The sequence below is a fragment of the Barbus barbus genome (assembly GCF_936440315.1).
Source record: "Barbus barbus genome assembly, chromosome: 15".
Taxonomy (NCBI): domain Eukaryota; kingdom Metazoa; phylum Chordata; class Actinopteri; order Cypriniformes; family Cyprinidae; genus Barbus; species Barbus barbus.
In genome coordinates this window covers 10,670,297-10,697,076 of record NC_136743.1, presented here as the reverse complement: position 1 = coordinate 10,697,076, position 26,780 = coordinate 10,670,297, and the positions used below count along the sequence as shown (strand labels likewise).

Here is a 26,780-nt window from a genome sequence, read left to right as displayed (position 1 = left end):
CTTTTATCCCTGCTAACTGTGATTTGAACATGACTGACATCATTTGCTGGTGGGGTATAAACAAATTTTTTATGAGATCAATGTCACCAGTCTGTGTGAGGTTTGATGCACCACTGATCAAGGTCCATTTCAGCGCGTTTTCAAGATAGCAAGGTCAGCAGATGTATTATGAAAGCAGGTGCACCCACACACACAGTGTGCTGTGCCTGAACTCCAAACAGCGCATTGATTTTTTTTTCAGAGGGTAATAACATCATCCCGGTATTGTGAGGAGTAATTTAAACTTAATATGGGTAATTACTCTCCAATAGCTGATAGTTCATTTAAAGCTTGACATAATGCTGTTTGCGTGCAGAAGAATGAAGGATAAAGAATGCCAGGAAAATGGGTTAAGCGCTGACGGGCCACACAGTCAGTCAGGCAGCTGTCTTCATTACAGACTATATGGGACTAAGCCCTAAGCACCCCCCTGAGGATGTAGCTTCTGAGAAAATCTATATATAAATGCATCATCAGACAGCAAGACAAACAAACGCTTATCGCCAGCACTACTGTTACAAGGCAGACTTGTGCTACCTGCTCTGAAAAGGAGTTTGGTGTTGTTGTTTAAACAGACGATCTAAAGAAAGCACACCTGGCTCTCCTTCTCTAAAGGTCAATTCAGAATGGCAGATGTATTTTGAGTAAATACACTGTAAAAATAATTTTTTGAAGTTGAAAATAAGTCTTTTAACTAACAGTCTTTTAGTTCAAATTCACATTCACTGTTACTTACTCAGCTACTTGCTTGTTTCATTTAGTGTTTGTTCTAAACTACTAAAACTGAAATAAAAAGTAATAAAATCTATATTTAAAAAATAATAATAATAAAGATAAAAACACAAAATGACTAAAACTAACTAAAATTGAACAGAAAACAGAATATATAAAATATTAATAAAAACTATGATTGTATCTCAATGAACTTAAAATAACACTGGTTACTTGGTGTTTCTTTATGAAATTTATAGCAATTTTTAGAATGCCCTAATTTTTTTTAAGAGTTGGAGTTGGTCATTCTAACAAAAATAGAATCAGACATACAATATACAATACAAAAGCATCTATCTGTTCTCCACCACTAATCAAACAAGGTCACACATCTCTTCTTTAGAGGGCAACCCTGTTCTTCCTTCCACTGGGAATTGTGTGTCCTGCTCTCGTGAGAAAGAGGACACAGAGACAATGTCACAGAGCACAGTCTGGTGCAGAAAAACATTCACATTCATCGTTCCTCGCAGATTTACAGTAATGGCCAAAGTCATTCAAGGTGAGTCTTTCCACCGGCACTGTCAAAGCCAGACGCGTAAGGCGAGGTCCTCAACCATCTGGCCAACAAGGTGCAGCTCCACACACAGGCATGTAATACATATGTTTATTTAAATCACAGGAAGTGGATTTAAATTTTTTAAACTTTGAAGTGAGATTATGTATGCATGGAGGCCACCGGTTCACATCACTGTGTTAAATTTTTAATATCATGTTTACATTTCAGATAGAAAGATTATTATTTGATGCAAACGGTTCAAGCCCAAAGGAATTTACAGCAATGGTGTGATTGATGTAGGAACTTCATTTGTTTGGTCTACAAATGCATATTATATCACTTGCCAGATTGGTACTGACGTTAAAGATGAAACAAGATATACTGTATACATAATGAACCAGCTCAAGATGACAAATGTTCACTTTCTTAACCTTTGTGATACTGTTGTTAAAAAAAGTTCTCTCATTGTTTTTTTGAACAGATGTTTCATCAAATAAAACACACCAGTGTTTTTAAGAACAATTATTCATTTTATGCAATACTTTTTGCACAGGAAATTCATTACAAATAGTTAGATATGAATTTTGTCCAGTCACAACAAAACAAACTGCTTTGACACTCGAGAGATGTTGATTTTTCCTTAAATACTTTAATTAGGTGTTAACAAAAAAGTAGAGTTTATTCCAGTCAGCTGATAGTGTTTTTCAGTGTGCATATTAATATACAGAACATCCAAAGAAAAAAACAGGTCCACTTCAGCCCCCTGATGTTTCTTTAAAGCATATTAGCACATCATTGGCTTTTTTCTGGGAATGCATTGAGGGCTTTAAGAGAGTCAATCATTTATAACGCCGGGTTGCTAACGAGCTCCTCGCAGCTCGAAACCAGTGTGAACATCTGTGAAAATATAAGCGAGTTGATACATGCATGCTGAGGAATGAGAGAGGGTGATGCTGTGTTTAATGTCATCATTGGGCATTATCGAAAGTCCTTTCAGTGTAACACACACAAACAATAATGCATCCAGACATGATCTGTTTTCAAAACGCTCCACCCGAAGGGCTGGGCGCCATTGATGGGGTCGTGAAGGGTAAACACAATCCAGAGCCCCTTAGTACATCATGCATCTGATCTGACTAGAAATCCCCCAAAGGGACAAAATTAACAACAACAACAAAAAAAAGCTTTTCCGTGACTGTAATGAGAAACAACGAACTCGCGTGCATTGATGCTCAGTGTAAAAAGTATATAAACGGAATATCATTACCAGAAAGGCAACGTATCACATTTAACACAAAAAGCAAGAAATAAAAGAAAAAGTGAGAAATACTTTACACATGCAGCCGTTGAAGAGTAAAAACATACTTTCACCTCGTCTCTATGGAAAGCACTGACAGGAACACTCACTTTAGTGTCTTATTTTGGTCCTGTGTTGAAGAAAGCTGTTGTATTTCACGTCTATTTTCTCCCTCCTTCCCCTCTCTATACAGAAAACTTCTCCATTCACAGTTTGTTAGTATTTACAACAGTGTTCATTAGTGTTCCCTGCTCCATTCTTACAAGTTTGATACCCACTTCGATCTAAAGCGAGGCCACATGCCCAATCATCATAAAACAACTTCTTGATTCAATACATTGTGCACATTCTATAAAGATGACCGTTTTCTTAAATAAAAAATAACAATAAAACAAAATAATGTTTTTCTTCCTTACGTTACACTTTTGTTTCTGAGGAGAGGCAGAACAGATAATCAGAAAGTCTTCAAGAATATCCCATGTGGTATAGAGTTTAAAAATGGCTTACTATATATGCTCAATGGATTCTCTTTAATATTTACAAATAAAGTGTGTATCAGACAGAATAAGTATTAGGAGGTCCTGCGTACATCACAGTCATTCTTTTCCTTTAGTTTGCAGAGTGTTCAGTAACCTAAAACTGGCATTTCGACGCACAAAGGCACCGATAAATTGTCAGTGCTGATTTACATGATACAAAAATAAACAAGAAAAAATAGACTTAAGGACTAGTGGTTACAAATGGCAGAAAGTGAAAGAGGTTTGGCAAAGTTAATGATTCATCTGGTCCCAACAAAATGAAGTCTGCTTGTTGCTTTCTTTCTGATTGTTTGCGACCATGCAAATAAAGGCAGCGATGATATGCACGTAACAGAAACAGGCAGGCCGTTCACACACACTCCTCCGCGGACATCAGCAGAGGGTTGATGTACTCAAAGCCCTCAAACTCAGACTGGTCGATCTTCTTTACAGCATCACTGGGAGGGAGACAAAGACGCAATCAATCAGTATTAACTGCAACGGCACATTTAACTCACTACGGCTTTCAAATAGAGTCCAGGCTGTAAAACATCTTCCTGGAAAACTGGGATATGTGGAAATGAGAGAAACCTGTGTAATGTGTCATCAGGGGTCATAAATTTGATATTACTTCCTGATGAAACCTGCATTGCTGTGGTAAAGATCTGAAGCAGATTAATGGTGCCTGAGGTCTGATTCAGAAAGCTTGAGGCGTGACACAGACAGATACACATGAACAGACACTCACTCATCGTCAGGCGTGAGCTGAATGGGTTCATTGGTGAACTGGGCATCAAAGTTATCCAACCCAAACTCGCCGGAGATGTTGGGCTTGAAGGGTGGAACCACTTGCTTCTGCTCCATCTGAAATACAGTTAACATGAGTCAATTAACGACTAGGAATGTGTCATAAAGCAGTCTCACACTTCAGCACGCAGTTCTCATATTAAATACTAAGCAGTAATTACATATGGCATTGGTTTTAAAAGAATAGAAAGAGCACTATTAAAAAAAAATTAATAAAAAAGCTAAACAAAGCTATTTTCTTTTTTTTATAAAACAGTAAAAACAGTATTTGTTCAGTGTTGCTATTAGTTTGGCCGCCTCTGTGCTGTAAACCTAACAGGGCTACAAGGTGAGGATCTGCTCCCCCTGCAGGCTGACTCGGACACTGCATCCTGTCTGAGTAGAAAGTGTAATCTGAGCCCTTCAAACTGCCTGACCGCCACTTTGTGTGTGTGTTTACCCAGACCAAACAGGGACAAGAGGTCACCATGTTCGTCTGAGTCTCGTCTGCTGGTTTGATATCATTTAAACCTGCCTCACACATGATACAGTTCACTGTGACAACCTCAGACCAGAAAAATCAATGATTTGACACTTTATCACCTTCATTAAATCACTGGCCTTACACATGATAGTTCATGTCAGGATACAACCATGTACCACCAAAAGGGTCACTTCACGTCTGCTAGATTATTTAGATTAGAGTATTTGATAGAAGTCAGGAAATGTAGGAAAAATTAAAGTAATGGTTTACAAAAAATTGTAAATTTTATAATCATTTAGTCACACTCATGTAATTTCAAACCCTTATGCTGTATATTACTGTCTTATTGATAATTAATAATAATGTAGGACCACACCCTAAAGTTTCACAAAAAACCGTGGGAAACATTGTATAATAATAATAAAAAAATAACAGCAGGTGTGGAAAAATACAGGTGTAAATATTGACTACTTTTAAAGCTGACATTCCTGAAATGATATTTGAAGTGGTAATTAGGGGTGGGAATCTTCAGGCACTTCACGAGTCGGTCCGGTCCCGATTCTTGGAGTCACGATCTGATTCCAAAACGATTCTTGATCTACATTTTTTCCCCAATGAATTCTTCTGCTGTGCAAATACATTTTTACAACTTTACATTTTAACCAAAATTGCAGTTTCTATGATTTTTGTTTATAGTTGGAATCTCTGTATGTCAGTACTGCCATCTTAAAAATAGGGGTGTGAATCTTGGTTTCACGTTTCAGTTAAATTACGATTATCATTATCAACTAGGGGTGGCACGATACATGTATTCGTACCGAACCGTCACGGTACGGACAGGGCCGGCGCCACGGGGGGGCGTCGCCCCCTCACTCGGACTATCCCGCCCCCTCACTCAAGATGAGTGTGAAAATAGATTTATTTATGAAATATAATGCTTTATTTAAAAAAACAGTTGCCAAATGAATAGGCTTTCTAGCATTAATATGATGCTACTATAGCAAATATTTAGGACAGTCTGTTTAATTCCAAATAGTTCCAAATGATTTTCCTGTTTTTTAACTCTCGGTGTCACTCTCATTAACATAAAACCTAAAAAAGTGCCTAATATGTTGCCTATAAAGATATTATGGGGGAGGCGTCAAGCAACTCAAGCAAGCAACGCGCAAACTTTGTGCAATTCACTAGAGAACGTGAAAGTAAAAAATAAAAAAAAAACTACTGACGGCATTACCGGCGCATATTCTCTCTGAGAAAACGAGAGACGAATCTAGTCTAACATATGCTGATATAACTGTCTTAAATTATTCCCTTAATATTTATTTTTTTGGCTCGTAGTGAAAAACATGAGAAGAAACGTATTTTGTGTTAAACAGGTTGTTTTTGAAAACCAGTGCCTGAAGTAAAGCTGAATTGTCATTGATGACTGCAGTGTTAATCATTTTAATTATAGGCCTATATTCATTGTATAAATTAACAAACCTGTTTAAAAAAAATCTTTCTAAAAGATATTTTCAATGAGGAGTAAGCTAATACCCTATTTTATCCTCAGAAATTATTGTAGGGCAATAATTTCATGTAATTTAATAATAAAAGTAATCTAATAATAATAATAATAATAATAATATGCCAATTAGTAAGAAGAACGTAACAAGCCTACATTAATTGGAAATGATAAATCCTCTTAATATTGCCAATTTTTGACGCTACCTCTGGCTATCATCGACACGATACCATGCAAATCAGCACGGAGCGGTTGTGTGCCCGTGTGGAAATAGTTTTATGAATTGTAAAAAAAAAAAAAAAGTTTTTATTGAATTGAAAAAAGAAGAAGAAAAAAATCCCAACTTTCTCTTTTTTTCTATATTCGTTCATAAATTATATTACTTTGTAAGTGTCATATTTGGCAGTTGGCATTATATTACTAATGACAGTGACACATGAGAAGTTTAATATCACATGCAGGAAAAAAAAGTAAAATATGCCTCTTTCGAAGCTGCTGTATATATATATATAAGATTTTCTAAATTTAATTAGTTTATTTAGCACCCCCTCTGAACTGTTAAGCCCCCCTTAGCACCCCCAACAAAAAAATCATGGAGCCACCACTGGTGCTAGGGATGTCTTTGAATTTGAATGCTGCGCTCTCGTCTTTTATAGCAGTTTCTCAGTGCGTAATACATCATTATAAATACTGCACTGGAAAAAATAAATAAAAAAATGAAATAAAATACCTTCCACTGACCTGTCTCGTGATCAAAACACTATCTGTGAACCCAGTATTCTAATAGTTGTAGTAGTAGTGCGGGCAGGTTTGTTTACAGTCTGACAAATACGTGAATGGGCCACATATGTTTTTATTTATTTATTTTTTATTATTATTTTACTTTGCGCTACGTCATCGCCCCCTTTCGTTACCTCAGCCGCCCCCTCATCAGTGCTTCGCTGGCGCCGGCTCTGGGTACGGACATCTCGGTTCAGTGCACAAGGCCTTACAACGAATACAGACAATTCACCCTCAATCCAGAAGGGGGCGCCCGCAGTAATGCAATGCTGTTTGAGTTGAGTTGCGCACTTGAAAACAAAGCCCATGACAGTGACCATGTGCTGATTCTGAACGCGCCTCTCACAGACTGAATGCTAAACTATTATTTATGTAAATTATAGGCTTTGTACTCCAGTCGCGTTCCAACGGTGACACAGAGGCGGGCACGCTGATGTTTGTATTTTATTTTGATAAAGTACCAACTTTAGCAATGCTGGAACTGATGTGTTTTGTGTGTGTGCGTGTGTAACGCGATCACTTCAACTGTTTCCTTATACCAGCAAAATCAACTTTAAAAACTTATCTTAATAATGCATCACTGTATAAAGGTCTGCTTTTATTTGTGTGCACTCACAATGAAAACAAAACATTGTGGTTTTATAAAATAAAAAAAAACAAATAGGATGCTGCTTTCTGCCATCTGAGTTTCCTTTCTGTGAACAAATTAAGCCGGTCACAAAAATGAACTGAAACTCAGCATATATAGGCTGTGTTACATGTCGCACTGTTCTTTTCCCCTTGTTTATCTGTTAACTAAATCAAATATATTTAAAGATATTATAATAATATTCCTTGTATATATGTACTGCAGATTATATATTGTAATATAATATTTAGTATTACTACTGTACTACTCTCTGTTCAAAATAAATGAAAAGAAACCGAGCATAGTAGATTTGTTGTTTTTTTCCTGTTGTACTGAAATCGAATCGAACCGTGACATCTTTGTACCGTGCAACCCCCATTATCAACTCAATATCACGATGCGTCACATTCTCAGTTTTCAATATTACTGCACATGGCTACATTTTCATATAAATTTTATATCAAATTTATTTTGTGCAAAATTTACTTTATTTTTTTTATTATATAAGCAGGCTACTTGGAAAAAAAACAACCTTAAAGTGTTTTTTGAAGTATCCGAAAGTTTACAGACATAAGTTATGTCTTTTTTTTTTCCTCCGCATTATTGCCGTTTGATTATTACTGATGAGATCATAGACAGTGGCAGCTTTAACAGGCTGCATTCACACTAATCGAGCGTTAGCGTTAATTCTGGCAGGTCACGTGAGTCAAGCTTGCATCAGCTGATTTTCAGCCGATCACATCTACCTATAGGAATACGACACCTATTGCGGCATTCCTATATAAGCTCTATTCAGTTTGAATCGGCAGCTTTTCCCGCTTGCTCAGGAGCAAATTACCCTCCTCCATCCCCAACTCCTCCTTTCGCGCAGTCAGGACTTGGCTTTCTGATTTTACTTGCTGAATCAGACTTCTTGAATAATGTTACACTTAAATATCATTGAGTACATCAATGATATCTGCTTTGTTCTGTTCTGTTAACCCTTGGGGGGTTATGGTTATTATTATTATTATTATTATTGCTGCTCTCCCTGCTCATTCATGACAGGCTGCATGGATGGACAGGGAGTTTTGCCCAGAACAGAACCATACCGCCAAACCAAACTTTATGCTGAGTATCTATAATTTTGACGATAGTGGTCCTGACAGAAATGCACAGATCTATTTCGATATATCAGATGTTTTGTCCAGCTCTGAAAACAGCTGACTGTGTGTAGCCTACATCAATTTCGTATAAAGGTATTCGAAAATGCAAGTGCACTTAACTGCAGCCACAATTGAGCTTCAGGACAAACAAACACAAAGCGCACGTGAAAGTCTGTTAGTGCGCAAGTTTCGTGCATCTAATAGTACTGCATTCCAAACTGCATAAATGAAAGCATATCTAAAAAAACATAGCGGGTGGAAGTGCACACTGTCAAGAAATGTGCACGTGTCTCAGTGCAAATTCTGTGCAATGAATTTGAAATTCTAGCGCGCACATGCCATATGTGGGGAAAAAACCAAGCTCAGAATCGATTCAGAATCGTTGAAGAGAGAATCGCGATGCATCGGAGAATAAATTTTTTCTCCCACCCATAGTGGTAATAGTGCTAATGTCAAATTACATGAATGAGTAATCAAATGGATGGTTACTTGAGGTCATAAACAACACTAAATAGTTCTTCAGGCTCCAGTAAGTCCTCTGTTTAGTTTCACTAGAATCAGGCTACAGCGAATGACTCATGTTTCCGCTGCGGGCTCGAGTCAAAACATCCAATATAGTCAGATAAATGAAACAGAGATAGCGGTGACTCACAAGATCCCAGTCTACATTTCGGAAAAAAGGATGGGCCATGATGTCTGCAAAGCCTGTCTGAGGGTGACATCCGAGGCGTTCCTTTGGCTCCTACAAAAAAAAAGTGAAAAAGAAATCAGTGAGAAGAAACAAGACAGCGAAGAGACAAAAACAGAAAAACAAAGAGAGTAGAGACATTAGAGTGTACGAAAGAGGTGGGGAACAATGATTATGACAGTTCTATAACAGGTCCATATGATATAAGGATATTAACATTGATCTGTCTGGTCTGCTTTACCTTGTTGAGGAATCCTTTCAGCACGCTAGCGGCTTTAACCGATAACGATCTGGGAATTCTGATCTGCTTCTCCAAAATTACTGCAAATGAGGAAGAGAAAAAATGAATGGGATATACTGAGAGACATTGAAAACGTTTTTTGAAACACGTATGCTTGTTGTCACATACCTTGGAAAAGATAATCTTCTGTGTTTTGGTCAGGGTTATCAGAGCTGCCGACTATATCAAAGGGTGACCTCCCAGACATCATCTCAAACATCAGGACGCCCAGTGCCCACCAGTCCACACTAAATCCTTTAAAGAAAACATGTACACACAAAGTTGCACATGTATCATCCTGAGCCTCTGAAATGGGAAGCTTAGCACTGACAAACTCAAATGGCAGAAAGTCATGAAGTAGACACTAATAGGAATAAATGAATTAAGCACTCTGCATTAGCGCACATAGTTGCCAACTGAAAGTCTTTGTGAAGAGGCTTGTCTGAGTGAACTGTGCTTACCGTAGTCGTCTCCTCTCAGAATCTCAGGTGCAATGTAATTGGGGGTTCCACAGAAAGTGCTGGTTGTGTCTCCTGGTCTCAGTCCCTCCTGCATAAAAGATGAATATTGAAACCAAAGAAACACTCAGGCACACAATACGACTACTGATCAATGTTTGTTTTTGATAGCCAGTGGCTATATGTTAGAGACTACATACATGGGATATCTCACAATATTAGATAACATGCATAATTTCTGCAATTAAGTTATTTATTTTACATAATATTTACTAAAATAATAATAAAAAAATAGAAAGTGAAGAAATCTTTTTGAAAAAATTTGAAAAGTCATTTTTAAAACAGTCATACACATCATGATTAAGAAATCATATTATAGCTTTTTACACAAATACAGAAACAGATAAAAATAAATAAAATGGAAGTAAAAACTGTAAAAAACAAACAAACAAAAAAACAGCAGTGCATTTAATAATGATACTAAATGCACTGTTTGTGTGCACTGGGAATTATTTTCACAAATAAAAAGCAGGTAATGTTGATTTTAGGGATGTACCGAAATGAAAATTCTTGGCCGAAGATGTTTGTCGCACGTATCGCATTGCCACATGCCTTTAAAAAATTTATAAAAATGTTACTGAGTAACTGACGAGTAACAGTGTTTCAGCACAGATTTTTCTTGCGCTTTAGACTTTGAACCCTGCCACCTCGAGCTCGTGCAGCGCTTTTTGAATACGTGAAATCCGTGCGAGTATTTGAAAACATAATTTAAAAATTTTTCATCTTTCTATGACAGTTTTAAATACTTCCACACTGCAGACACGTTTGCTGCATTAGTGCGGGCCTCTATTTGATTGTGTCACGTCATTGTTCGGTACATATTATTCGGTCTTTTTGCTTATTTCGGTTGCCGAACATTTTTTTTACATATAGTACACTGTGAACATGAGATAAATATGACAAATACGACTTAAGATTTTTCTAGTCGACTAATCACACATTTATATTATTTAAATGAATTAAATATACTGGGGGTGGGGAACTGAAATCGCGTTTGGTCTCATACTGTATCTTGCTTGGCCATTTTTTGTGATAAACAGGAAAGTGGGTTCAAGCGCCACCAGAAGGCAGTGTAATGAAATAGTCTTTAAGAGAAGCAGTCTATCAGCGGAAGTTGAGAGTTGCTGAAATCGCGTTTGGTCTCATACTGTATCGCGTATCTTTGTCAGTGTCTGAACTCGATTGGCTATTTTTTGTGATAAACAGGAAAGTGGGTCCAGCTGAATTCAAATAGTGATTTGTTAGATAGGTATAAAAAAAGGTTATTATACCGCTGCAAACAATGGTGCCCCAAAACAGCCTGGTTACAAACTTTCTTCAAAATATCTTGAAAGAAATTCATACAGGTTTGGAACTACTTGAAGGTGAGTAAATGATGACAGAATTTTAATTTTTGGGTGAACTATCCCTTTAAGCAATATGGCACCTAATCAACTGAGACATTGAACATCTTTAGACGTACCTTACACATGCCGTAATCAGTGAGTTTGATGTGTCCCTCTGACTCCAGCAGAACATTGTCCAGCTTCAGGTCCCTGTAAATGATGCCACGCTCATGGAGGTAGTTCAAGGCAAGACTGATCTCTGCCGAGTAAAACCTGCCAGTAGAAAGAACAAGAGAAACAGTGAGTGACCTCATTTGTGTTTCTGTCCCTGTGGTGTGTCATTCAGACTGAAGTCAATTCCAACCCTGCTCAGGCTGTTCATTAACACTGAACCATGTTATACTGATAGACCGCTCACATCCTCATACCTGGCATGCTCTTCCGGAAGTTTTCTCTGTCGCTGCATGTGGAACATTAGATCCCCTCCCTTCACATATTCGATTACAAAGAATAGCCTGTGAAAGAAAAGCATTAAATAATCATTAGCCCTCACCAGACAAACAAAACAGTTTCTCAACAATAAGAATGGCCTGAGGACCAATATGAGAGCATCATTTTTATTTTTTATACCAGTTATTCCTTGTCACCATGTCTTATACTTGTATGTTATACCATAAAATGAGTGAGTATGGACAGACCTGCTCTCTGTTTGGAAGCAGGAATGAAGTCCCACCAGAAAGGGATGGTTGGAAGCCTGCTCAAACACATGCTTTTCTGTTTGAACCCAGTCAATATCCTGAAAAACAAGAAAGAGAAGAACAAACACACACACACACAAAAATCAATCTCCCATTGAAAAGCAGAGCATTCTTTCTGTCAGTAGGGGAAACATTTGGAAGGGCATTCAGGACTGTATCGAGTAGAAGCGCCTCACAAGGCTGAAAACCGATAAAGGTTTAAAAGACGGGGGCACCAGGTCTTCCCAAGGAGTTGCTCCTGGATGTGAGGAGACTCACAATGGACAGATACAGAGTGAAAAACTAGGACCTTTCATTGACAGCCTGGTAAAAATATCTCTGACCATGAGACTCACTTAAAGAAGCACTGCGGGGCCAGTAGAGAGCAGCTGCCATTATTGACCATCGGCTGCTGCTGTCAATTCATCACACAAGGCTTAAGTGCATCTAATCATCGTTAAATGCCCACTTCATCAACATCTAGTCATCTGTATGTGTACTTCAACACATCCTGGAAAGATTAGAGCCAGAGGCGGCTCTTTGCTTGTTTTATTCTGCAGTCAAGCCTCAAAAAGCTCAAATTATTGAGTTGTTCAGTAATTTAGTGTCACAAGAAACATTCCAAGTTGTGAAGTGTCAAGAATGGAGCACAGAGTTGGGTGTGACAAGGTAGTCTGGGATGTGGTTCATTTGAACTTGGTACAGTTTGAAACCATTATAAATGCAATCGGACTTCATTTATATAATTACATATCAGTGGCATCTTTGCACATTCCCATTGTATGAAATGTGAAATGTCACCTCATCATCGTTCACCAGCTCCTTCTTGACCACCTTCATGGCGTAGATGCGGTCTGTCTTTTTGAGACGCACCAGCAGCACCTTGGCGTAGCTGCCCCTGCCAATCACTCGGAGCAGGTCAAAGTCTATTAGCCCCAAACTGGACACAGCCTTCCCTGAGTCCCGACTGCCCACAGCCTGAGAGATGGACAAAGATAATATTAAACCACCAACATCTTTTATTTATTTATATTTATATACACGTTGTGTGATGTAGCCAATTAGAATGCTATAATATGCCCCTAAAATTCCAGATATGAGGGCAAACAACGCCCCTTGTAGGGGTTTTGTCTAATATTTATATCATATGACAGTGTAACAAGCTCATATGTGACCCTGGAGCACAAAACCAGTCATAAGTTGCACAGGTATATTTGTAGCAATAGCCAGCAACACATTGTATGGGTCAAAATTATTGTTTTTTCTTTTATGCCAAAAATCATTAGGATATTTATAAGTAAAGTTCACGTTCCATGAAGATATTTTGTACATTTCCTACCGTAAATATATCAAAACTTAATTTGTTTAGTCATATGCATTGCTAAGAATTTCATTTAGACAACTTTAAAGGCAATTTTCTCAATATTTAGATTTTTTTGCACTCTCAGATTCCAGATTTTCAAATAGTTGTATCACGGCCAAATATTGTCCTATCCTAACAAACCATACATCAATGGAATTATACATCAGATGATGTATAAATCTCAATTTCAAAAAATTGTCCCTTTACGACTGGTTTTAAGGTCCATACATAAGCAAGAGTGCTGTTTTCCCCCCTGAATACCTGCACAATTGCAAATGGAATACTTGTTTTATACAATACTGTGTTACATTTTAGACTCAGCATTGTCTGATCGACTGTCCGGCAAAGTTCAACTCCAACTCTAATCAAACACACCTGAAGCAAGGTCTTCAGGATTGCGTGAAAATTAAAGGCAGGTGTGTTTGATTAGAGTTGGAGCTAAACTTTGCAGGACAGTCGATCGCCAGGAACAGGGTTGGGCACCCCTAGTCTATGTAATGCTTTTCTCATTTATCACAATAAAAACTTTAATTGATCTTTTGGGGGGAATTTCAGCCCAAATCGATGAATTAATTAGCAATTAATTAATCAGCACATCATGTCATCATAATCAATTAAATTAAAAGTGTTAATCGCTTGACAGCCCTAATATGTATATAAATAATCAATCTCTTCCCTCTCCTTTCTCTCCGAGTTTCCCATGACTGTGACAGAGCTACAGCAGCATGTGCCCTTAACCCTTTCCCCGTCATTGACGAGATATCTCGTCAATTAAGAGTCAACGCTTCCAGCCAAAGAAGAGTTTTTATGGCAATCCATGTTCTAGGAATATTACGGTAAGGAAAGCCCTAGCGCATGTCCTGAATGAGTTACGGGACTTCCGGGTCTTGCAGGTCCAAATACAAGACGATCGGCACAAATGGAAGGATCAGAGAAAATGTAGATCATATATGTAGATCATATATATGTAGATCATGTTTTGATCATTTTGAATCTGATCGGGACGAAGTAGTCAGTGAGAGAGATGCCTTTACAGACACAGAAACATCTCTAGTTGTGTCGTGGATGGACCGATAGCCCGTCAATCTGAATATGTGTGTGTGTTCGCATGATCTATATCTATCTATCTATCTATCTATCTATCTATCTATATATATATATGTGTGTGTATGTGTGTATATGTGCGTGTGTATGCACAGTATGTATATGTATGTATGTATGTATGTATATACATACATATACAGCTATGCTGGCGGTGGCTGGCAACTTTTTTTTAAAAATGCTGGCGGGGAAAGAGTTAATCAGATTCTAATGACCCTGATAGAAGGTTACTTTATTAGCTCCACTAAAGGAAATCAATACAGCCCGAATGAACCTTGTGCACACCCCCATCCCTTTCCCTGAGTGACAACTTCAACCTGATCATCTGTCAAGAGAATGGACTGCTGAAAGCTCATGTAATCAAACGAAACATTCATAATGGTTCCATTTACACCTGTAACTAAGATTTATTTTGACCAATTGGATCAATAAGTAGAAATTGCTAAAAACATGGTGTGGTCTGATTGTTCATAGTACCGCATTAAAAAACACATTTGTGTGCATTGCATTTCTAATGTAAATGCTTATCTGCCCTGGAGCATCTGAGAGATCATCAAACATGCAAGTGACCAGCTAATGATAAAAAAGAACACCCTTTTCACCCATTTCAATACAACTATAAAATAATAATAACATCAACAACAATTGCTATTATTCAAAGTAATATTTTTATTTTATTTATTTATAAATATTAAAATCAAATAAATAAATTACTATTGCAATAATACTACTGTACTGTAAAAAGAGTGAAATAATAATAATAATCATTATAATTATTTTATTTTACAAAACAGTAAAAATTACAATACTAATATTTGTTGTTGTCTGTCCTACTTTGCTTTCAAACTTTAAACTATAGAGATTTTATTCTGGCATAAAACTGCAGGGAGACTGTAAAGCTTCTCTCTTTTGTTGGCAACAGATTTATAAACAAAAGGGGAAGTGACTGGCGTGTCACGTTTTCAATGCACATTAAAAGCGACTTAAGCTCACATCGCTTGCAGAGATGGAGTTCGTGAGAAGCAGCATTTACTACTTGTGAATGGATCAACTGAAATGGATGTTAAAACCAGGAGTAAACAAGGCCAAAGCGTGTCTTACCTCTTGCTCCTCTCCCTCGTGATTGATACTTTCTGTTGAGTTCTTTTTGTCTAGAACTAGAAAACAACAAAGAGAAACAGGGAAAGTCATCACTCAGCAGCCTGTTGTCATTGTTCATTAACATACTAACAAAAAACTCATTCACAAGCCTCTAAACCTAACCAGGCACCTTGATAAATAAAGCACTTTGAAAAAAATAGGAGATTGAAATTTATCTGACCAGCACTGTAACTAAATTAATTCACGCCATTAATTCCAACAAACAAGCTTAATCTTGTGAGAAGACTCACGCCTGTAGGCTGCTCAATGCATCAATCTGTTTCAGTGCAAGCACACGCCTAATTACTAAAGGGAAACATCAGCTTAGCCCATCCAGTCATTTAAAACCCCTCAAGATGACAATCAGTGGCATCAATGAGCCACTATAGATCTAAGTGAATCAATTTAATCTCTTAATGAATGCAATAACTCAGATGAACACCGTTTAACACCTCTGAATTACAAGTTACTTTTTAGTTAGTGACTTTGTTAACAAAACACATGGTGAGTTTATCTGCTTGACTTTGGATTTTTGCAAATGGATCTCTGGGTAGAATGTTTATGTAGTTAACAAGTTATTATGGGAATCAGGGAAATTTTTCAATTCAGGTTCAGAAACATATACCTGATAAACTGATAAAAAAACAAAAAAACATTGAAATTATAAAATTGATTTTTGAAAGGTCTGAGCAAGGAACAGAAGGTTTATTATTATGTGACCCCAGGCAGAATAATTTAAACTCAGATGGAAAGCCTTGAAAGAAAATTCTTTTTGAAAACTGATTGCAAGTTTAATTGAAAATCTCAAAAGGACATTCTTTCCTGAAAATTGATTTTATACAAGTATTAGCCTGCTGTTCAAGCAGAAAGTAGTAAGGAAAATGTAATAAACACACATGATAGATATATATAATGACAAGTGCATGTGTAGCGCTTGACAAATATAGATGAGTCTACAGTACCTTGATCAGCGTGCTCTGATGGAGTGGACCCTGGATCGATTCTTCCAATCATTGGGTCCTAGAAAAATTGTACGAAATTGTACAAAAATAAAGACAGATTGAAATTCATGGTGTTATTTGCAGAAAATGCATGTCCAACATGTAGGTCTATACAAAAAACTGAAAGTTTTCCATCCCTTGCATGTCGATTTATTAAATATCTGGCATATCTGGTAATACATTTAGATATCAATAAGAATGTCTAATCGATTTTATATTAAAATTTACTTCACAAAAAAAAAAAGTGAAAGCAGCATGCAGATTTCATGTGGACTTACTAATGTCTCACCTGTATTACCTGTCTACCACATTCCACTGTGACCAATTTATGGCATTTCTTATGGACCAGCAGTTTACAGTTTATGCACTTGTATCCCTGCCTGCCCAGGCCCCAGATACGATCTGTGCAGATGGCACAATGAGCACGCTGTACACAACAGAAAACACAGGAACAGGAACAATAAACTATACTGAAGGCATGTGTATTTAATTCAGACAAATTAAGTAACATACCTGGTTTCGGAAATAAAAAAAGAGCATGTTTGTACCCTGTTAAAACGTTTGGCCTGAAATGCATGTCCATTGGCATAGTAGAATTTCCTCCAGCGCCGAGCTCCGCGACGGTATATGGACTCTGAATACAACAAAGGCATGAATTACACCTACTAGTTACCTTAAATTACATTATAACCCAATGCACGCTTTCCAGCAATATAAAGTGCAAAAAAACAAACAAACATGATGGTCTAAATGACCATAAATGATAAAATGCACATACTGTCTTCTCCAGGACAGGGCATGCCAGGCTTCTCAGGGACACACGGAAACACTGTGGAGAGAGAGAGATTGTGAAAAAAACACTGACAAACATTTCCAGAACGACCTCTCTGTGACCTCTCCTCATCTGACAGTGGATAAAGACTTTGGGGTCAAGAAACAGAATCTGTCCAGGCCTGCGAGGTCAGCTGGTATGGAGAGTGGCTATTGACGGACAGTCGGTTGGGGTCTTTTTCTGAAAGCCCTTGTGGCCAGACATCTCCTCCTCAGCATGACTAATTAACTCACACAGCAGGCAGAACAATGTATCTCTGTCAATCATGCCCTGAATTCTATCTCTCCTATACACTATTGATCTAAGGACATGAATAACGCTGTAGGGTGTGTTATAAATAAATAAATACATGTACCCAAGCCAGAACATCAAAATGTGGAGCTTGGACTGAGCTCATTAGCAGGGGTCTGCTATACTGCATGTCACATGTCATGCTTCAAAGGACATGCTGTTATGACTCTAACTGATGTGACAAGTTTCCAGCAACAAGCTGAATGCAAAGCTGTTGTGCAATTTGACACAATCAGAGCCAGTCAGAAGATATTTGATGTTTAAAGGTACAAAATTTTGAACCAGTGAGATTTCATGGTGGGCCAGGCTACCCAGCGTTACACCAGTGAAATGGGAACCAGGTGGCCGGCAATGCAGATTAGTGTGTGACCATTTAAATTGTGGCTATTTAAATAAGAAGTTTGTTTGTTCTGCAGGTCTCTCTGTCTTTGTGTGAATGAGCTGTTTTTGACTACTACATACACTCAAGAATGTGCGGTTCATGTGGCCTTTTAAGCATCTGTTGCTTAAATGAAGGAGAGAAATATATAACTTATGTACAATAGAATTAATGTACTTCTCTTATTAAAACATTATTTTTAGGGAATATCACACAATTTTTCATCCATCTTTTTCATCAATTTTTCATCCATCAAAACTGTCTGCAACACTTTGCTTACTTAAAAACTAGGTACTGGTAAAATGTCATTACAATTTAAAGATAAACTGAATTTTTAAACAAACTTTTAAACATTTGATGATTCATTATGACTGTTTTTGATGATAAATTTGTATTAAATCAAAAAACAATGCAGAAATTTCAAAACGACAACACTGAATTTCTGAAATAAATAAATAAAACATTCACAGGTCACTACTGTCATTAAAATTGTAATAAATGATTAAATTAGTTTTATTAGTTAAACTGATTAGACATCCTTTTTACTTATTAACAGAAATAGGAAAAAAAACAAAAAAGTATTTCATAGGACCCTGTTTGTCGCTTTTTCATGTCACATCAGCTAAAAGACATGGTGTAAGGTTTCATCTGTCATAATTCTTTCATGAATCTACAGAACGACAGAGGGTACAAAATCATACGAAGCCCACCGACATCAAAAGCCAAATCCCAGCATACCGTGAATAATGAGCTCCGAGTCTTTGTTGAGTTCATAGAGACGTAAGGCCTCCTCCAGCTCCAGCTGAGAAGAAACGGTGCACGGATCCCCTACAATGACAAGCACAGTGAACACTCACTAGAAAACGTTACCAAGACATCAGCATAAGCGACATAACTGACACTGCAAAGAGAAACAGAGAGAGTGAGAGAAATAAAGCACGACTGAGAAAGAGACAAGAAACAAGCCACTGCTTGTGATTCTACCGATTTTGGGAGAGCATAATGCAAAAACCTGTTTTTCACCATGAATTAGTAACAGGGTCTGTGGTGTTGTCCGAAGTTGACGTCAATTGTGTTGTCATCTAAAGAGCAGCCTGTGGCACTGACAGTCACTGCTTGTGTAGACATCACAGCGGAGGCAATGAGTGACGGCGGGCATCGATGCCAAGGCTTGTGCAGACAGACGGGATTAACTGCTCGCCATGACGACCCTCTCAGATCAGCTTTGCTAATGAGCAGCGTGACTATGGGCTCAGCGTGGAATGGTGAAGATTTTGGTATTTAAATGAATGTTCTCCCATCACCATTTCCTATCTCGCATGACTAATGCAGCAGTTAATCATCGCACACAGTCAATCTTTCCAGAGTAAAACCTGCTCCCTGCTGCGCGCTGCATTCATATTCACTTTATTTCTCATGTAAAATCCATCCATTTTATTCCTGCCAGTGGAGTCCAGGGTAATTTTGAGACTCTAATGCAATCTACCAAAAGTGGGTTCATTTGTAATACATAAAATGCTGGTGCAAATGAAGCAGACGTTTCAACAGAAAGGCAGGGGGAAGCTTGTTGCTACGGTGACAGTTAGAGGAACAGAATGAGAGGCCACATTTAAACCTGGTATTACCATCTGTCTCAGGGGATCTGATCACAGGTGGACAGCACTATATATAGGTTCAAATAGAGTCCAAAACATTTTGTTATCACTCAAACCACAAATGGAGGTGGTCAGAAATGAAAATTACCATACAGCGTTTATAAAGTAAACGCTAATGCACCTAGCACAGTGTTTCTCATTGCGTGGCTCACAAAGCTTTAATTTGCGGGTCGCATAGCAGTAAATAATACACTGATAAGATCATGCAGTCAAATATTATTTCATAAAAACATTAAAAACAAGCAGGGTTATAATATAACCCATTAAAAAACTCACACCGTGTCTACACTGGACACGAGTGGCGCGACACGACAAAAGACAGTAGAACTCATAAGTTCTATAACAACTCAAAAAAAAAAACAAAGGTTAGAAATAAAGATAATGAGCAAAAATGGGCACTCATTGGTTTAAGTCCTGTGTGTAGTCATGAAATCAGAGTCTGTCTTTAACGAAATCTGATCACAAGCGGTCACAGGAGATACATGTTAATACCAGGTGTAAATGGCAATTTTGACTGCTTGCGTTTGGATCAACAGGGACAGACGTTACCAGCTGTAAATAAGGCCAGAGAGTGTAAAGAAACACAAATGAAAAAACAAACCTTCTTCATCAATCCATTTCATGGTGAAGAGCTGGTCATTGTCCATGGAGCACATGTCCCGCACCTCACTGCACAGCCCCTCATAGGAGACGGAGGGATCGAAATGTGTGATCATGATATCCCTAAAACAGAAAAAGGTAACAGTCATTAAGGCAAGGCAAGGTTATTTAAATAGCACATTTCTTCCCCATTGGTAATTCAAAGTGATTTACATAAAAGGAATTAAAATAATTAAATAATAAAATAATTTTTTTAATCCAATATTTTAAAATTGATTCAAAATTCATTAAAACAGTTAAATAAAATAAATGATTGTACATAAAATACAGTGCAATCAGTTTGAACATAGCACAGTGCTCATTCAGTAAATGCACTGCTAAAACAGATGTGTTTTAAATATAGATTTAAATGTGGATGATGTTTTAAAGGGGTCATATGATGCTTTTTTAAAGATCATTATTTTGTGTATTTGGTGTAACAGAATTAGGGGTCGACCGATATGTGTTTTTCAGGGCCGATGCCGATTAGGGTTGGGCGATGTCTACAGAATCAGCATTGGGCGATGTCTACAAAATCAGCATTGGGCGATGTCTACAAAATCAGCATCGGACGATGTCTGCAGTGAAACATTGTGATGGACGATGACATCGGTAGGCGGGGGTGCGGGCGGAGGGTGGAGTTAGGGGGTGTGCCCGAAGCGTAAATCTGTATTTAGAACGGTAAGGAAAACAAATAACGATTGCCAAAGGTTGCCTGTTACAGTACATCAAATTTAACTTACCACATAAACAGACAGAGTAAAGAGAGATGACTGAAGCTGGTCGCACACTGGACGAGAAAAGCAGTGTCGCGCCGCATCTTTAAAATTCAAACACATTTTCTATGAGCGTACGCAGACCGGCGGTGCCATTCGGCATCTGTTCGCAGCGCCTAGCAACGATTCAAAACAATGTAAAGACGTGGCGCAACGCAACGCGACGCTGAGCTTCTCATTCAGTGTGCGACCAGCTTGAGACGCGAATGATTTGCAGATCCCGAGCACAACTGACAGACATCTGATCTTGTACAATGTTTGGTAAGTACTGCCGCTCCATAGTAAAAACAGAGTACGTGCGATCGTGAATCTCAAAAGTGAAAGTGAAACTAAAAAGGGATCGCCAAAAAGCAGTTTCAGTGCCAGGCATAATAGCAGCTCCTTGATGCCCACAATTTAGGTTATATACAGTATAATTACCCAATGATATAAAAGCAAAAGAAATTAGGCAACTGAAATATATATTTTCCTCCCATCACGTATTTATTCCCTTTTGGGGTCCCGTAGTAGGCTACACGTTTTTTTCTTTCCGAACACGGTACTGGGATGCGGCAGATTGAGGGGGGGTATGGGGGGGGCGTGGAATCACGATGCCGGCTCAACATCGTGATGTCTATCAGCCATCGGCGATGGACGATGGCATCATCTATCGGCCCAGCCCTAATGCCGATACCGATTATTACAGACCAAGTAGACAGATAACCAATATTTGTAAAAATGAAAATGAATGTCAAAATTAAGAATAACATGGGCTCTGACAAAAACTGCCTTCCCTAGTGTTGGTTGCACTTCTTACGCTTGTCTTCCTCCATGCATCCATCTACAATAAGGGTAATATAAAGAGAAAGTTAAGTGGGGCCACTGTATGCTTCATGATTAAGCCTATGAATACTTTACTACAGCTAAACAGCTTGGGGAAATGTAAGTATTTGGCTTCAATAATTTACATGTTAGAAATATATGTGTAATAGCATAACCTCTCATAATTATTCATTAATTATTTTCTGATGATTAAATCATAACCTACAAGAGGTGGCTATTCAATTCATCATCTAATGCACATCAATTGATTAACTTAAAAAGCACAATGTATATAATAAGTGTAAATAATTTAATTGTCTTCATAGCTCCATTGTAGAAGTTGCGAAGAAGACCGCAACTATTTTAATGAAACTATAACACTAATAGCCTGTTATAGGCACACTTGGTTCAATAGCCTATTTAAATGTCCCAATTTCTGTCCTCCTAATCTTGGCCTATGTGACAGCAATTTCCATTAGTTTTAATTTACAGTGCAGTGCAAATGAAGGCATAAAACATTAATTTCATTTATCTTTTAATCAAATGAGAGTTAAACTATTTTTTGGCAAACAAATGGGTTTACTATTAAAATTAAAACATGGAAGAAATAGCGTATTGTATGATTATTCTTTTAAACAAAAGTTGTAATAATTGTTGTAGTAGTATTAGTAGATAAACCAAATTTTTATTTTGACGGGTTGCCATGAGGACCTCTTAAGTTTCTGTAGCTTATGTATGATATGATTCATTTTACTCAAATGAAACGGTCAAATGCTCAGTTCTGGGGATGTTGTTCATGTATTTATGTCCTCATTTAGTGAGACGGCAGATGCTGAAAACACTGCGAGCGTCACGCACTTCAGTGTGTTTGTGTGTGTGTGTGTGTTACTATTCATTTAACGTTAACAAAACAAAACGCAAAAGAGAAAAATCACTCACTATTCTTGACTAAAAAACTTTAATACAGTTGCTTTAGGAATCGGTCTATGTAGTAATTTTTATATTTGTTCATTCAATTTCATTGAGTGCACCTGCTAAATACACCTATTGTACCTGAAAATAAAGCACTGTTTGTTTTATTTGTAATGTGTATCTTTGTTCTTATTTTTTAATAAGAAAGATCAAATAATGACAAAGATTTTGGCCTAAATATCTGCCATGTGTGTTTTTTTTTTTTTTTTTTACCTTGAAAGGCTTTGTCTTTCTAGTTTGGCTGTAATGCTCAGAGAACTTGTAAAACCAAAATAGTAAAACCAACATGACAAAGAATCGTGATATTTAAAAAAAAAAAAAATTGTGATATGATATTTTTTACATATCGCCCACCCCTAGAATGACCTGAGGATAAGTAAAAAAATCTTTAGTTTTCGTGAACTATCTTTTTAAGTCAGATGACCATGACATCTGGAAGAGACAAAGTAACATCTCTTCTGTATTTGACATCCATACAAAAATTCAGAAACAAGTTGCAATATAGGTAAAATCCCCTTAAAGGTATGCTTATTAAAGACATACAACACGTAAGATAGAGCGCAATAAAAACGCAGATGAGTGACCGAAAGAGAGCAATAAGTGAAAGAACAGAGGGCAAAGAAAAAAAAAAAGAGGAGGTGGATAAAGGCTGTGAATTTCATCTTTGCCAGGCTTCAGGGGCTTTCAAACAGAAGATAAAAGGTGCAGCGAGTAAGATGTCCTTCACTCTATTCAAGACTCTACTGCATTCAGGCAGAAACCTGCCATTTAGGCATCCATACACCAAAGGAACAACCTCTGATCGCCTCCATCACGGCCACAATAGAGGTTTACACAGAATAAGGGCGTTGAAACTGGTTCAAAGATTGGCTAAAATTACCTGCTGAAAAACAACAGAAACCAAAGGGAACACACATACAGGGACAACTGGTGGGTTTCAAAACTGTCGAAACCCTTGAATTCGTTGCTTCTATTTTTATAAGGCATGAGCCATCAATTCACGCTCTCCACAGAGCTTTTCTTCAAAGCCAAAATTAAATCAGCTTCACTGAAACTGAGATTTAATAAACAAAGTATGGTATCATAGTGGATGATAGGTTTCCTTGAAGATGTTCAACATCACTGAGGCCAGATCACACACACTACAGGCAGTAGACCGGTCAATGATAATAATATATTATAAGATTTATTATTATTACTACTACTACTATTAATATTATCATCAGCAACTGACAGAAACTGATTGAATCATCAAGGCAGCTGCACACATACAATAGAACAGATCAGTCTCCAACAGGTCTGGCAAAAGATACTAGTCGTACAAGTTTTTCAAGTGCATGACAAGCATACCCGTCATCATGAAAGGAAATCTGACTGAAAATCAGTTATGCATAAACGTGCTCCTTTATGCACATAAAAGATATATAATTTCATATTTGAATCGTTCCCTAAACAGTAAGAGGAATAAGAAACAAATTTACAGGTCATTAGTCCTATTCTGCTATCAATTCACTCATATACTCGTTTAGAAATAAATCTGTCATAATAGTATAAATAATATGATGACCAATATAACGTGTTCATAACGCATGAACAAGCTGTTTACATAAATCATTTAATGAGTTCCATTACAAGTATCTGTGACTGTTGTTTTGCCTTAATTATACTGTTATATAGAACCACCTAAATGTGATATAGAGAACGCAAACGTTATAATAGACAGGTAAACATATCAAGCTCCATGACAGGCGCAGCTCTGAAAACATCACATCATAAGCCATAATTATCTTAACTCGCAAACGATACACAAACATATAATCCGTATGTTTACGTGAACTATCATGAGACGGGAAGAAAGAGCAACTTTAGAGGAAGAAATGGAGAAACGGATGTTTTACTGGAGTTGGTTTCACTTGACAACTTCATCGGAGTTTTGTTTTGGGCTTAGCTAACACTGTCTGCTAGCTGGCTAAATTAATCATTTATTTGTGTATATGCCGAAACCACACAATTAAATAGGTCATAAGATAATAAGTGGATCAAAACATCTAAAATGACAGCGCAGAGTCTCACTGGCAAACGTTACTCACCCTCTGTAGTAAGCTTTTACCCGGACCTGGTGCGGGTTTTCTCCGGGGTGGGACATGGTGCTGTCCCGCAGCGTGGGCATTATGAACTCCCCGTACTCCGGCTAGCGAGCTAACTTAGCTAATGAAGCTAGCCCGCTGTCGTCCGAGGAGAAGAAAAAATAACTACCGGAATTAGAAAACAGGACTTATTCCTTGGTCCAAAATAGTGTTGGCCTCGGTGGTAGAATCGGTGTGTCTGAAATATTATTACTTAAGTTCTGACATAAATTATTAGGACTAGTAAAACTTCTGTGTCTGACGGGAAACACTCCCTTCTCTCGCTCAGGCCGCGAGACGGAATGATCCAAACAGCGGAATGTGGAGGGGGGGGGTGAATTCTATCAAAAACATTACACATTATTAGTTACTGTTAGCATCAGAAAAATAATTTGCCTAGACAGTTTAGAGAAGCTGAAATTATAAAAACCCCGCAATACGATTAATGTTGGATAAATATGTTATCTATGTTAAAATGAGTTGGATTTGATGGAAGCGTCCGGTGGCATTCCGAAGAGGGTGGAGGAGAGTAGCCTAGGAAGTTGGGTTTCATGAGGAACTTAACGATTCTAGCTGGTACCGATTCCTCTTTAAGATTTCTCTACTAAGAAATATTTGGGGAAAATGCAATTCAAAGATGTCAATAGAAAATATATAGCAAATCAGGAAAAAATAATACAATAAAAATATTTTTTATGTCTTTTGAAATGTTGAATAAGTGCAGTCCTTCACTTGCTGTTCTATTTCTATTCTAACACTTGTTTTCTTTTTTAAAAGAGCCTCTAACACTAGCATTCTCTATTCTTTGTCTATTCTTTTGACTTGTTTTATTTTTATTTTAAAAACCCTCTAACACTAGCTTTGCCTATTCTTTTCCTATTCTATCTAGCCTCTTTGTTTTCTTTTTATTTATTATATATTAAACCTTGCGTTAGGCTAACCGAGACTTGTCACATCATTTACATATTGCCCTTTTGTTGGTTTTGATTGCTACTGTCCTGCAGATAAAAGCGTCTGCTAAATGACTAAATGTAAACTGTACACTACAGCATAACACAGTAACCGAGTTAGTCATGAAGAAAGTAATAACCTGTTCATTATTAAGTCAAATTAATTCAGTAACTGTTACGACTGATTCAATAAAAATAACCTGTTCATATTGTCATTTGTTCGGTATGTTTTAGATTCACTAAAAGAACCATCTCATAAGAGTCATTCGTTCGGATTCTTACTACAAGAATCATTTTATGATACACTTTTATAATTCATGGTGTAATACCCCATCTAGTGGCAAAACTACTGTATTAGATTACCGCAGATTCCTACTTGATAGCCTACACTTTTAAAAAATAAAGTGCTTCAAAACGTTCTTCAAGGGATGCCATAGAAGAACCATTTTTGGTTTCACAAAGAACCATCTCTTTCTTACCTTTTTATAATCTGAAGAACCTTCTTTCACCACAAAGAACCATTTGTGAAACAGAAAGGTTCTTCAGATCTTCAAGGTTCTTTATGGAACCATTTAGACAAAAAGGTTCTTTTATGGCATCATGAAGCACCTTTATTTTTAAGAGTGTAGTCTACTCATTGAACCATGTCATTTTGACAATATTATCAAATCGTATAATCTTAGAGGTTTAAAAAAAAAACATAATATTTTAATACATTTAGAACTTTGCATAATTGTTTAATATAATACAGACTGATA

At 37.3% G+C, this 26,780-nt stretch overlaps 1 protein-coding gene across 1 annotated transcript; it reads right to left on the bottom strand.

Annotated features, from left to right (window-relative positions):
* Positions 1–1,497: 1,497 nt before the first annotated feature.
* Positions 1,498–25,395, bottom strand: LOC306881840 (protein kinase C iota type-like). The gene is made up of 18 exons (XM_079436165.1): positions 25,037–25,395; positions 20,360–20,481; positions 18,842–18,931; positions 17,380–17,430; positions 17,150–17,235; positions 16,891–17,028; positions 16,563–16,620; positions 15,562–15,617; positions 12,798–12,974; positions 11,958–12,055; positions 11,688–11,774; positions 11,397–11,532; positions 9,878–9,965; positions 9,546–9,671; positions 9,378–9,457; positions 9,101–9,190; positions 3,870–3,985; positions 1,498–3,579 (listed from the first exon to the last, which is right to left on the bottom strand). The coding sequence occupies exons 1-18, from the start codon at positions 25,114–25,116 to the stop codon at positions 3,492–3,494; spliced, it is 1,767 nt and encodes a 588-aa protein (XP_079292291.1). The 5' UTR covers positions 25,117–25,395; the 3' UTR covers positions 1,498–3,491.
* Positions 25,396–26,780: the final 1,385 nt, after the last annotated feature.